This window comes from Scyliorhinus torazame, chromosome 22, assembly GCF_047496885.1.
Source record: "Scyliorhinus torazame isolate Kashiwa2021f chromosome 22, sScyTor2.1, whole genome shotgun sequence".
Classification (NCBI taxonomy): domain Eukaryota; kingdom Metazoa; phylum Chordata; class Chondrichthyes; order Carcharhiniformes; family Scyliorhinidae; genus Scyliorhinus; species Scyliorhinus torazame.
In genome coordinates this window covers 105,904,741-105,918,648 of record NC_092728.1, presented here as the reverse complement: position 1 = coordinate 105,918,648, position 13,908 = coordinate 105,904,741, and the positions used below count along the sequence as shown (strand labels likewise).

At 47.9% G+C, this 13,908-nt stretch overlaps 1 protein-coding gene across 2 annotated transcripts in view; it reads left to right on the top strand.

Moving 5' to 3' along the window:
• Positions 1 to 11,454, top strand: part of tsc1b (TSC complex subunit 1b) — a 69,057-nt gene extending 57,603 nt beyond the window's left edge. For both annotated transcript variants that reach the window (XM_072488853.1, XM_072488852.1), the window contains exons 16-22: positions 1,136 to 1,302; positions 2,043 to 2,225; positions 3,091 to 3,201; positions 5,719 to 5,841; positions 7,754 to 7,947; positions 8,181 to 8,339; positions 10,114 to 11,454. In XM_072488853.1, coding sequence (XP_072344954.1) covers positions 1,136 to 1,302; positions 2,043 to 2,225; positions 3,091 to 3,201; positions 5,719 to 5,841; positions 7,754 to 7,947; positions 8,181 to 8,339; positions 10,114 to 10,579 — 1,403 coding nt within the window. In that variant the 3' untranslated portion in view covers positions 10,580 to 11,454. The remainder of the gene's footprint in view (positions 1 to 1,135; positions 1,303 to 2,042; positions 2,226 to 3,090; positions 3,202 to 5,718; positions 5,842 to 7,753; positions 7,948 to 8,180; positions 8,340 to 10,113) is intronic.
• Positions 11,455 to 13,908: the final 2,454 nt, after the last annotated feature.

Sequence of the window (13,908 nt, the reverse complement as noted above, 5' to 3'; positions counted from 1 at the left end):
GAAATGTACAGCACAGGAACAGGCCCTTCGGCCCTCCAAGCCCGTGCCGACCATGCTGCCCGACTAAACTACAATCTTCTACACTTCCTGGGTCCGTATCCTTCTATTCCCATCCTATTCATATATTTGTCAAGATGCCCCTTAAATGTCCCTATCGTCCCTGCTTCCACCACCTCCTCCGGTAGTGAGTTCCAGGCACCCACTACCCTCTGCGTAAAAAACTTGCCTCGTACATCTACTCTAAACCTTGCCCCTCTCACCTTAAACCTATGCCCCCTAGTAATTGACCCCTCTACCCTGGGGAAAAGCCCATCACTGTCTGTGTGGAGCCTGCACGTTCTCCCCGTGTCTGCGTGGGTTTCCTCCAGGTGCTCCGGTTTCCTCCCACAGTCCAAAGATGTGCAGGTTAGGTGGATCGGCCATTCTAAGTTGCCCTCCGCGTCTAAAACGGTTGAGTGGGATTGCTGGGTTACGGGGATAGGATGGCTGTTTGGGTAGGGTGCTCTTTCCAACGGCCGGTGCAGACTCGATGGGCCGAATGGCCCCCTACTGCAATGTAAATTCTATGTTACCTCCACACCCAGCTGTTCCAGTGTTCTCCAGGCTGACCTCTCACCTTCGCCCTTTGTAAACATTTATTTTTCCAGAACTCTGCTGTCTAGGTTCTAACTTGCGGCCGGTCCCATTCACCCATTATCCCCTGTGCTCACTGATCCACTCTCATCCCTGACCTGGCAACACCGCAATCTTCTGATTCTGAGCCTTGTGTTCAACTCCGCCATGGCCTTACTGCTCTCAAGTCGTCATCCTCAGCAGCGTGCCTTCCTCCTGCTTGCCACTGATTATTGCCTCAACATTGGCAACTGTTTCCTAGGTTCTAAGCGCTGAAATTCTCTCCCTTAATCCCTGCACCTCTCTCCACCATTAAAACATTCCATTAAACATGCCTCTTCAGCCAAGCTTTTGGTCATCTATCCTAAGATCAGTGTCAGATTTTGACTGATAAACAGTGTGAAGTGCCTTGGTGGTGTTCAGGCACCATACAAATGCAAGTGTTTTGTACCTGATGTACATGAAATGGCTGCGGCTAGTTCAGGCCCCCACTTGTGATCTCAGACTGTTCTATTGGTCTTAGGTTCTGTACCCATGGATGAGCTACAGCGGCTTCGCAATCAACTCATTTTACTGCACAACCAGCTACTCTACGAACGTTACAAGCGAGAACAGCATGCTGTTCGGAATAGACGGCTGCTACGCAAAATTCTCAAAGCAACTGCATTGGAGGAACAAAATTTAGCTATGGTGAGGCTTTAAAAATGAAATTTTAACACTTGCCTTGTTGGACACGTGTACGAAGGCTCTCACTATAGGTTCTGTCTCCTTTACCCTTGTTTGACTATATGTGTCGGTTGTAAGAGAGTTGGGCGCCTCTTTTTTTTTTCCCCCCGTCCATCTCTGCTTCCCCTTCTTGGGATTCAATATTTATTTGGGAAGGATTTTCTCTCTCTCTCTCTCTCTCTCTCTCTCTCTATCACTAAACATCAAACCAAAAGCCCCATCTGGCACTCAAGGAGAACGTAAAAGATCTGAGACTTGTCAAAGACGCAAGATGTGCCCTGGTCAATGTTCCTCCTTCGATCAATGCGACTAATATAGCTCATCTGGCACTGCTGTATGTAAGATCATGCTGAATTTGGATGTGTGTAATGTTCCCACCCCCTTGTCTTGAAACCCTGGAGTAGGCAGGCTGCTGATTTACCACCTCTTAGCTCAAACATGCAAAGTACCCACTTGGGGAAGGTGGGCTTCTGGCACCTTGCCATGAGAGGAGGGGCCAGAGGCAGGTCCAGAAGTTTTTTTTAAAGAGCTTGCTTTAATGTGGGGTGGGTAGGGAGATTCGAGGGGTGGCGGTGGGGTGGGGCGAGGTGGCTGGTGGTCAAGACACTCCCGCTTTCCTCGTTGATTGCGGTGCAGAGGAAATGAGGTTTGTCACTGTGAGCAGCTGAACCTCTTGCCTGTCTTGTGGCCCACCCTCCTTGCAGAAGGACCAGCTGAAGCTTCAGGAATTGGACATCGGATCGCTCAAGCATAGTTTATTCATCGAGCAGAACAAGTATCGACTACTGCGGGAAGAGAAGGAATCCATCGTCAAGCATCTCAACAACCAGATTGCAGAGCTGCAGAAGGAGCGAGGTGACTATCGTGCCAGCTGCCAGGAGCTCCAGGTAAACCATGGCCGACTGAAGTAAATAAATTATTTCCACTGACCGGAATGTTGGTAGCCAGAGAACACAGATTTGAGATAATTGGCAAAAGAAAGAGGATGAGGAAAACATGAAAGCAGCTTGTTGCGATCCGGTAAGGGTGGTGAGGGGAAGCAGATTTAGATATTAATTTCGAAAGGAAATTGCATGCAGACTTGGAGACATTTTTCCTGGAGGTCTGGGACCATGAGCAGGACTTTTGCCAACGAGCTGGCAGAGGCGCGATGGACTGAATGGCCTCCTGCGCTGTATGATGCTATGGCTGTGGTGATGGATGTAGATTGAACTCGTCAAATGCTCTGTGGAATAACTTGATTCCTCTGCCAGAGGGAGGGCAATGGGGAAGATGTCTGTGGAGGATGATTGTATAGTGGAGATGCAACCTTGCTGCTTAATGCCTGGAGATTAGGAAGACCAATCAGTAGGACATACTCCGTAACTGGGCACTTTGCACACCAGAGAATGGTAGCTGCCCAGAAGGAGGCCATCGGCTCCATCACGTCTGTGCCAGCTGTCTCCCAGCTACTGGGGTAGTCCCACTGCTCTGCCTTTATACCAGAGGCCGTCACACTCTTTCTCTCTAGTATATTATCTAATTCCCCTTTGAACCTCCCGGGCAGTGTGGCCAGCTTATTTCGCAGATTAGTCCAATACTGAAATGAAGTAAATCATTGCTGAAACCAGGAGCTGCTCTTTGCTCAACAGCCACGTACACCAATTAAAGCTACAGAATCCAGGAAAAGTCAACAAAGAGGGTTGCTGTCGGCAATGGCCTTTATTTGGATCGTGCTTTGTTTTTCTAATTTCCGCCTCTTTCTCTTTTTAGAACAAACTGCAGGATTGCCAGAAGATGATTGGAGAATTGAAGCTGGAGCTACAGAAGACCAATAACAAAGCATGTAACACAGCATATCTGCTTAACCAGATGACTGAAAAGGTGAGGGATTTTGTTAGGGTACCGGACCAGATCGCGATGTTTTTTAGGATACAGGCAAGGACCCCAAACAGTTTTTTTAAAATGTAAAACACTCTGTCTTTAAATAATTCAATAATCCCAAACCAAACTAGGAAGGATACTTTTTAATCCCAGAGGAGCCCCTCTGTTCGGATACTGGACTCCGATATTTGATACCATACCGGACAAAAACCCGAAACAATTATTTTCAATTTGCAAAACTGAGAAAAGGGTACTCCGACCAATAGGTACCTCTTGTATGAAAACAAACTTTAATTTGGGCGGCGCAGTGGTTAGCACTGCCGTCTCACAGCGCCGAGGACCCGGGTTCGATCCCAGCCCCGGATCACTATCCGTGTGGAGTTTGCACATTCTCCCTGTGTCTGCGTGGGTTTCGCCCCCCCACAACCCAAAGATGTGCAGGGTAGGTGGATTGGCCACACTAAACTGCCCCTTCGTTGGAAAAAAATGAATTGGGTACTCTAAAATTTAACAAAAAGAATCCCTACAGTGTAGAAGGAAACCATGAAGTCTGCACCGACCCTCTGATAAAGCACCCTTCCGAGGCCCAATCCCCGTAACCACACCTCTGAGACATTTAGCATGGCCAATCCACCTAGCCTGCATATCTTTGGTCTTTGGGAGGAAACCGGAGAACCCGTAGGAAACCCATGCAGACACGGGAAGAACATGCCATATCCGCACAGTCACCTAGGTCCCTGGCACTGTTGAGGCACCACTCTGCCACTGTACCGCAAAGGCTAAGCTCCATCTAACTGTTCCCATCAAATACTCCAGGACAGCGACCTCGGAATATTTTAGACTGTACCGGGGGACAAGACAGGGAACTTCCCCACTGCTGTTCGCGTTAGCTATAGAGCCGCTGGCAATTGCTCTGAGAGCTTGAAGGGGCTGGTTTGGGAGCCCTGAGAATTTGGAGTCAGTGGAGGAGGTACGCTGGAGCAGTCCCCAATATGTGACAATCACTGGTTTGCCCCGGGGAGCTTGGATGGGGGGTTCCAAGTATGGCGAAGGGCAGGAATTGAGGAGATGAGGGACTTGATTTTAAAGGGTAGCTTCCCTAGCTTGAGGGCGCTGGAGGAGAAGTTTGGGTTGACAAGGGGGAACAAATTTAGATGTTTACAAGTGCGGGACTTTCTGCGCAGGCAGGTATCATCCTTCCCACTCCTGCCACTAAGGGGGATCCAGGATCGGGTAGTGTCTAGGGGATGGGTGGGAGAGGGGAGCGTTTCGGACATCTACAAAGAACTAATGGGGGCGGAGGCAACGCAGACCGAGGAGCTGAAGTGTAAGTGGGAGGAGGAGCTTGGTGGTCAGATGGAGGATGGCTTATGGGCGGACGCGTTGAGCAGAGTCAACGTGACCGCAACATGCGCCAGGCTTAGCCTGTTCCAATTCAAGGTTGTTCACCGGGCCCACATGACAGTGGCCCGGATGAGCAGATTCTTTGGGGTAGAGGACAGGTGTGCAAAATGTGCGGGAGGACCGGCGAACCATGTTCACATGTTCTGGGCCTGTCCAGAACTTGGGTGATATTGGCAGAGGTTGGCGGACGTCATGTCCAGAGTATTGAAAACAAGGGTGGCAATGTGTCCAGAGGTGGCGATTTTTGGGGTTGCAAAGGACCCGGGAGTCCAGGAGGATGAAGAGGCTGACGTTTTGGTCTTTGCTTCCCTGGTAGCTTGGAGACGAATACTGCTAGCTTGGAGGGACTAAAAGCCCCTGGCTAACTGACATGGCAAACTTTCTAGGCCTAGAGAAGATGAAGTTCGCCTTGAGAGGGTCACTGTTAGGGTTCGCCCGGAGGTGGCTACCATTCATCGACTTCTTCGCGGAGAATTAATCGTCGGCGGGGGGAGGGTTAGGGTAGGGTAGAATATGGGCTCAATTAGGTGGGTCTTGGGATGGAGTTGGTCATTGCACTATGTTTATTGCTCTTTGTACATTGTTTTTATACTGTTGTTGTTAGTAAAATTGTTTATCAAAAATAAAATACTCCAGGACAGGTATGGTACAGGGTTAGATACAGAGTACAGCTCCCTCTACACTGTCCCCATCAAACACTCCCAGGACAGGTACAGCATGGGGTTAGATACAAAGTAAAGCTCCCTCTGCACCGTCCCCATCAAACACTCCCAGGACAGGTACAGCACGGGGTTAGATACAGAGTAAAGCTCCCTCTACACTGTCCCCATCAAACACTCCCAGGACAGGTACAGCACGGGGTTAGATACAGAGTAAAGCTCCCTCTGCACCGTCCCCATCAAACACTCCCAGGACAGGTACAGCATGGGGTTAGATACAGAGTAAAGCTCCCTCTACACTGTTGGCTCAGCACTATCGATGTAATGCATGTTGCTTAGTTCTGTGGCTGCAGGAAGCCCAGAGAAAACGAAAAGATTACGCTCCTATCTCTCTTGTCATCCTTCCCCTCGGTGTACCAGTGGAAGGCTGATCTTCTTGTTGAATTATTCCTAGTTTACCAGCACACAGTCCGTCCAGAAGCAAATGGAATGGCTGAACAAGCAGCTACTGCTCCTGAGCGAAGTGAATGAACTACATATGGAGAAGCTACTACACTCTCAGATGGGCTCCACCAAGGTAAGATTATCGGCAGTGTGAGCCTTGCGAACTCGGGTGTTTTCGAAGCTGGGAAATTGGTCAAATCTGTACTTGGGAATACTTACTTTCTCAATTTCAAGCTCACGATAAGTTAGCGGCAGTCAGTGGCGTAATAGCAATGTCACAGGACCAGTAATCCAGAGGCCAAACTAATGCCCAGGGGACAAGTGTTCAAATCCCGGCACAGCAGCTGGTGGGATTTAAAATTCAATGGAGAATCTGTGATTGTAAAGCTATTCTCAGTAATGGTGACCATGAAACCATTGACACTTGTCATAAAAACCCACCTGGTTCCCTAATATCAATGTGGTTCCAGACCCACAGCAAATTAATTGACTTTTAACTGTCCTGTGCAATGGCGTGACAAAGCACTCGGCTCAAGGACCGTTCGTGATGGGCAACAAATGTCTGGGGCTGTTTAGCACAGGGCTAAATCGCTGGCTTTGAAAGCAGACGGAGGCAGGCCAGCAGCACGGTTCAATTCCCGTACCGGCATCCCCGAACAGGCGCCGGAGTGTGGCGACTAGGGGCTTTTCACAGTAACTTCACTGAAGCCTACTTGTGACAAGCGATTTTCATTCATTTCATTTCACCTTTCCCTTGAAAGAATTAATTAAAAAATACAATTCAACCCCATGTGACATTGCAAATGGGGAATCCAGACCAAGGAAAGCGTGGGCAAGGGGTGAAAATGCCTAATTTGATTGTCATCCTGGTGTTCAAATTCCTCAATACTTTGTTCCTTCCTAATTCTCTTACTGCCTTACAACTCTTCGAAAAATCTCTACTCCTCTAGTTCTGGCTTCTTGCGCATCGCTGATTTCCCTTGGCCCCCCCCAGTGGTGGCTGTTCCTTCAGCTACCATACAATCCATAGCATCCCGACAGTGCAGAAGGAGGCCAATCAGCCCATCGAGGTCAGCACCGACCCTCCGAAAGAGCACACTACCTAGACCCACTCCCCTGCCCTATCCCCGTAACCCCGTGCATCACGGCCAATCCACCTAACCTGCACATCTTTGGACTGTGGGAGGGAACTGAAGCACCCGGAGGAAACCCAGGCACACACTGGGAGAAAGTGCAAACTCCACACGGTCACCCAAGGCAGGGAATTGAACCCGGGTCCCTGGCATTGAGGCACCAGTGCTAACCACTGTGCCACCATGCCACCCAAGCTCTACCTGGGCCCTGAGCTCTGGAATTCCTCTTTAAACCTCTCCATTTTGGTCTCCTTCTTTAAGACACTCTAAAACATACCTCTTTGAACTGTTGTAATATTTGACTTGGTATTTAAGTTTGTTTGATTATGCTCTTGTAATGTGCTTTGTGACACTTTTGCACATTAACGGTGTCGCATAATGCAAGTTGTTAATTGCACAATAAACTTAATCCAGTTCCTATTTTAAGGTCTTTATGTTTGATGCATACTTACAGTGCAAAAAATGGGTCATTAAGCACAATAGGCCCAATACGATCCACATGAGCCTCCTCCATTTGTCTAACCCTTTTAAAAAATAAATTTTAAGTACCCAATTTATTTTTTTCCCAATTAAGGAGCAATTTAGTGTGGCCAATCCACCTAACCTGTACCTGTTCTCACCAGTGCTGGTACTGCATTGCCTCCGCTGGTAGAAGGGTGAAACTACAACGTGACTGGTTTACCTGGGCTGATTCCATTCTAAAGGCACAGAGTGGGGCCATCCGTCAGATGGGATGCTAAACTTTTCCGATTGATGCAACAAAAAAAAAAAATCAGGCACTAATTTGTATATTGTTCTGACTAATTTTTCAGTGGACATAAACATCGTCATTCACCTAGAAAGTTTTGTAAATGTGTATAAAAGATCCTTTGATTTTTTAAATCCAACTTGTCCCCATGACGTTTTGTTCAGGCAGCGGAGACCGAGATGTTGCAGATTTCTTTAGTCCGAGAGAGAGAGAAAATGAAACACCGCATCCAGCAGCAAGTACAGAGGACTGAGGCATCGCAGCGCCGCATAACCGAGCTGGAAAGCCAGCTGACTAAGAAAGAGCACCTTTTTCGTGAGCAAAAGAAATATCTGGAGAACGTCAAGAACATGGCGAGGTATTGAGTGGGCGAGGGTCTCGGCACTGGGTGGGCGAAGGGCTCGACGTGGGGTGGGCTCGGAGCTCAGTGTAGTGACAGTACAATTATCCTTTTGAGCCATCAGGCAGGCGTGACTGTTTTCTCACTGTTACCAGGGTTTTCCCAATTTCTCGGCGGGTGGTTGGGCTATAGTTTGAGGAGAAGGGTGGTGCTCAGCTGCAACTGAACATTACGGAATCTATTTTTTCCAGTGGGGAGCTGCAGGCAGCAGAAAGCCGCTATGAAACCCAGAAAGGGATAACGCGAACTCTACAGTGTGAAATCCTGGAACTCTACAGTAAGTTGGAGCGGGCAGCACCTCCAGAGAAACCAGCAACAGCAGAGGGAGCACCTCGGCCGATGGAGGATAAGTAAGGAGAGATGCTTTTGTTCTTTTAAGTTGGCTTGATGTAAATCTTGGGCGATGCAATGAGTTGATATGCTGCACTAACAACCCCACAACCTGGATTCCTCATGCTGCTCAGACTGGCTGGGTGTCTCCTCTCTGCCAGCTGCAAGGATTCTAACTGAAATGCTGCAGAAATATTGGCCAAAACATTGTTGCAATTATAGAACTTGCTATTTGAAACCTGAATGATTACGAAGCTCCGAGGTGGTGACGCCTGATTGCTGATCAACCACTGGGACACATCTGTAAGGAATTCAGGAGAAACCTCTACATTTAAAAAAAAAAAAAAAAAAATTTAGAGTACCCAATTCATTTTTTCCAATTAAGGGGCAATTTAGTGTGGCCAATCCACCTGCCCTGTACATCTTTGGATTGTGGGGGCGAAACCCACGCAAACACTGGGAGAATGTGCAAACTCCACACAGACAGTGACCCAGAGCCGGGATCAAACCTGGGACCTCGGCGCCGTGAGGCAGCAGGGCTAATCCACTGCGCCACCGTGCTGCCCTGAAACCTCTACATTTTAACCATTCTCACTGGGTAAAGAGCTCGCTACCACAAAGGGTACTAACATCGATTTTTTTTTTCCCCCACCATTGCCCCGACATATGTTCTCCCTGTGTCTGCATGGGTTTCCTCCGGGTGCTCCAGTTTCCTCCCACAGTCCAAAGATGTGCAGGTTAGGTGGATTGGCCATGATAAATTGCCCATGGTGTCCAAAACAGTTGGGTGGGGTTACTGAGTTGCGGGGATAGGGTGGAGTCGTGGGTTTAAGTGGGGTGTTCTTTCCCAGAACCGATGTAGACTCGATGGGCTGAATGGCCTCCTTTTGCACTGTAAATTCTATGACTCATCTGCTGAAACCTTTGTTACCTCTGACTTGACTACACTAGCAGCCCACTAATCTTCCACCCTCAACAAAATTGCACAGGTACAAAGCGCTGCTGTTGGTATCCTAACTTGAGCCAAATCCCATTCACTCATCACCCCCAACGCTTGCTGCGCTGCATTGGCTCCAGAAAATATCATCGGTTTTATTTGAGGATTTTCATCCTTGCTTTCAAATCCTCCATGGTCTTGCAGTTCTGTGTCCCTGAAAACTCCTCCAGCCCTTTAAGCCCTCGGTCTCTGCTTGCCCCCCGGTCTCTGCTTGCCCATACATTTTATCGTTCCATCACTGGCAGTCACGCCTTTAGCTGCCTGGGTCCCTGAGCTCTGGAATTCCTTTCCTAAACCACTCCGGCTCGCTCCTCCTTTAACTTGCTCTTGAAAACCCAATTCTTTCACCGAGGTTTTGATCACCAGTTGTAATCTTGTAAACCTAAAATCAGAGCGCTGGATAAAGTCAGCAGAGAGTTAATGTTTTGAGTCCAATACAACTCTTCAGCATTTGGCTTGGAGTCAGATTTTGATGTCATTCCTTGAATGACATTCCGTGGGATATTTTCTCAGAACCATATAAATGGATGGTGTTGCAAATAGATTATGTTTAAATGAAAGTTGGATAGAGCCATTAAGGTAAGGGGTAGAACTTTCTGCTGAGTGTACTTGATAACGCAAGGTAGAGAACACAAACTCTCGCATAGACCAGATGGGCTACATGGCCTGTTTCTGTGCTGTAATTTTTATATCCCAAAATTTCAGCTAGAGCAAAATGTTTCTCCAGCCTGGGATTTTATTAGTTGAAGGATCTTTGCTGCTCTAATCTCTCCTTTTTTTGTTTCGTTTACCAATAGGTCTGAAACCATTGGTGCCATTTCTGACTCATTCGATCAGGCCCCAGACGCAGAGACCAAAAGCCGCCAAGCCAAGCCTCCCGTGGCCCCCGGCACCTCGGCTGACCAGTCCCCCAATAGAAAGCCGCAGCCAGCACCGACGGTCACCGAGGCGGTGGGTCAAGGCCACGGTGCCTCCAGCCCGAACCTCCTGGAACAGCCTGCAGCCCCGGTCACGGTCGGCTCCTACCCCAGCTCCAAGAGCCTCCTGGGCATGCGGGCCCGCGAGCTGTTCAGGAACAAGAGCGAGAGCCAGTGTGACAACGAGCGGCCCAAGATGGACAGCCTCTTTGAATCCCTTAAAACTGAGTGCAGCGTGGAGCTGGGCCGCTCACTCGGCCCCATGAAACTACAGCTGCCCAGTCCGGAGAGCGTCAGGCAGCTCAGCATAATGGACTACGACGGGATGCATCACGACCAGAATTAATTGGGGGTGGGGAAGGAAGGAAACGAGTCAGTATTATTCTGAGCAGTTAATGCCTGCTTTGCTTTGTGAGCATGTCGTAAGTTTATAACAAGGTACAATCCAGTTAAGGGCCATGTACTCCCTTCAGTGGAATGTTCGTATATTTAAGAAGAAGAAAAAAAGAAGAAAAAAAACTTGACATCAAATCCCTGTGTAACTGTGAACAAATAAGTTGTCTTTCATGTTTTGCACTACATTATGTTGTATGTATGGTATGTCTGTAGATGGTGGCCACCCAGGTATGACGGAACATCTGATTGGACTCTTTTGTACTCCCTCCCCTTCGAACGCTTGCTGCTGACCCAATCAGACTGCTCTTCTGTTGGGATGGAAGCGTGACCTTGAAGACGTTCATCGTACAAGCGGACAAACTCTCCTGTGGTGTTCAAAAGACGAAAAAAGGCTGGACCAACACCCCGCAGGATCTTTGTGTCTGACAGTGTGCTCTAAATAATGAAACCGTGCTGTGATTTGAAACCCCCTTTACTTTTACCCCAACATTTGCAGTCGCTGTCTTCCCCCAAACTGTGATGATTTGGACTCTTTGAACTTGCCTCAATTGAGTTCAAGACCGAGACTGGGGGCAGAACTGCTCGTCAATTTGAGCGAGAGAGACTGTGACTCGACATTCGAAGTGTGGTGGTTGGTGGTGGTGTTCGGTGGTATCTTGCCAAATTAGTTTTTTGTTTTTTTTGAGGGAGGGGTGGCCACTGGTGGGGGGAGGGGGGAGAGTTTGTCTGCCTGCTCAGACTCAGTATTTTTTGGGGGGTTCGAAGTTGAGTTGGCAATGAATATTGCGCAGTAATTTAATAAAGGGCTACTCTCCACACTTGCAATTCTTTCTTTGTTTAAATTTATTGATCGTTGTAATCACATTTCCCGTGTCCTCGGTTTGAACCGCGTTTCCACAGTTTAGCCCATGCTCCCACGACCTGGAATATGAGCGCAGTGATCTGAGAATGTGGGTAGCAAGGTGAACTCTTGTACCAAGTCAGACTCGTGTAGAAATTGAATAGGTTATCACTTTCCATCTTGGTTTTGCCAAATAAGGTACAGGTAAGTGTATATCTGGCTCAAATTATGGACCACGTTTATTAAGTAAAGATAAACAAGATAGGGCAGCACGGTGGCGCAGTGGTAGCACTGCAGTCTCACGGCGCCGAGGTCCCAGGTTCGATCCCGGCTCTGGGTCACTGTCCGTGTGGGGTTTGCACATTCTCCCCGTGTCTGCGTGGTTTTCTCCCCCACAACCCAAAGATGTGCAAGGTAGGTGGATTGGCCACGCTAAATTGCCCCTTAATAGGAAAAAATGAATTGGGTACACTAAATTTATTTTTTAAAAAGATAAAACAAACTGTAGATTTCTTTAGATGGCAATTATCTGTTTCAAAATGAATGAATGCAGGGCGGAAATGGTTAGCCCTGCTGCCTCACGGCGCCGAGGACTCGGGTTCGATCCCGTCCCTGGGTCACTATCCGTGTGGAGTTTGCACATTCTCCCCGTGTCTGCGTGTCAACCCAAAGATGTGCAGGGTAGGGGCATTGGCCATGCTAAATTGTCCATTAATTGGAAAAAAGAATTGCGCACTCGTAAATTTAAATAAATGAATGAATTTGCTGTTGGGCTGTGTACTATCCTGGACTGTTTTTATTCTCTCTCAGGATTTCGACACCGCTGGCTATGCCAGTATTTATTGTCCAACCCTACTTGCCCTTGAGAAGATAGTGATGAGTCAATCGCTGCCTTGAACATCTGCAGTCCAAATACTGTAAAGGCTATGGACTCTGACAATGGTCCAGCAATATGCTGCCAGACTGTTCCAGCACTGCAACACCGCTGGCACCATGCGTCCTGTACACAAAAAGCAGGACAAAACTAATCTGGTCAATTACTGGCCCATCAATCTTCTCTTGATCAACGGTAAAGTGATGGAAGGGGTCACCAGTAGTGCAATCAAGCAGCACTTGCGTAGCAGTGACCTGCTCACTGACGTTCCGTTTAGGTTTGGCCAGGACCACTCAGCTCCTGACTTCCTTACAACCTTGGTTTAAACTTGGGCAAAAGGAGCTGAACTCCAGAGGGGCGAGTGGCTGCCTTGACATCAGGGCAGCATTTGACCCAGTGTGGCATCAAGGAGCCAGTGAACTCCCTCCAAAAGCGAGAGCCACAAATCTCATTCTTGCTGGAGTTTGATTTGGAAAGTAAGAGCCCAAAATGGAATTTTTCCCACGTGAATTTGTTGAAGAAGCGAGAAAGCTTTCTCATGCTGGGAGGCTTAATGGGATAGAGGTGGGAATGTTGTTGGAAGCAGATTGTTTGCGCTGTGCTGTTGTGTGATGCTCCAGAATATAGTCCAATATAGGTGTGAAGGGGCCTAGTGCCCCAGGCTGCTGGGGCTTCTCTGATTTTATAAAAGCAAATTACTGCGGATGCTGGAATTTGAAACTAAAGAAAAAATGCTGGAAAATCTCAGCAGGTCTGGCAGCATCCGTAGGGAGAGAAAAGAGCTAACTTTTCAAGTCCAATGACTCTTTGTCAAAGACCTGCTGAGATTTTCCAGCATTTTCTCTTACGTTCTCTGATTTTATACATTGCCTTCTCTTGGGTGTTGTGAGACCGTTGACTAATTTGTGGGTCTTTTTTTTTTATTTTATTTTTTTAAATTTTTTAAATTCAAATTTAAAAGAACAAAAACAAATTTAGATTACCCAATTCATTTTTTCCAAACAAGGGGCAATTTAGCGTGGCCAATCCACCTAGCCTGCACATCCTTGGGTTGTGGGGACGAAACCCACGCAAACACGTGGAGAATGTGCAAACTCCACACGGACAGTGACCCAGAGCCGGGATCGAACCTGGGACCTTGGCACTGTGAGGAAGCAGTGCTAACCACTGCGCCACCGTGCTGACCCTGAATTGTGGATCTGACTACAGTAGACACTAGATTTTTATATTGGATCTCCTCCCACCGGCTGTTACAGATAAATGTCTGCAAGCCATTGAGCCGCCAAGTTTTGTTGAATGATCTCCGAGACCATAAGCCGAAGGGAAAAGTTCTGAAAGGCATCCGATTTGTACATGTGGCTGTTGATCCATCGCTTGCCAGGGATTCACTGGACTCTCCTTGTGCACCTTTCTTTGCTCTTACTTCAAAAATCAATCACACTTGGTGAGGTAAACCAATGTGATATATTAATGTGCTCGTTGGTTAGGCGGGTAAATATATATAGTTCAGGAGCCATGACATTTAATGCCCCCTCCTTTTTACATCTTCCCCCTAATGTTCGAA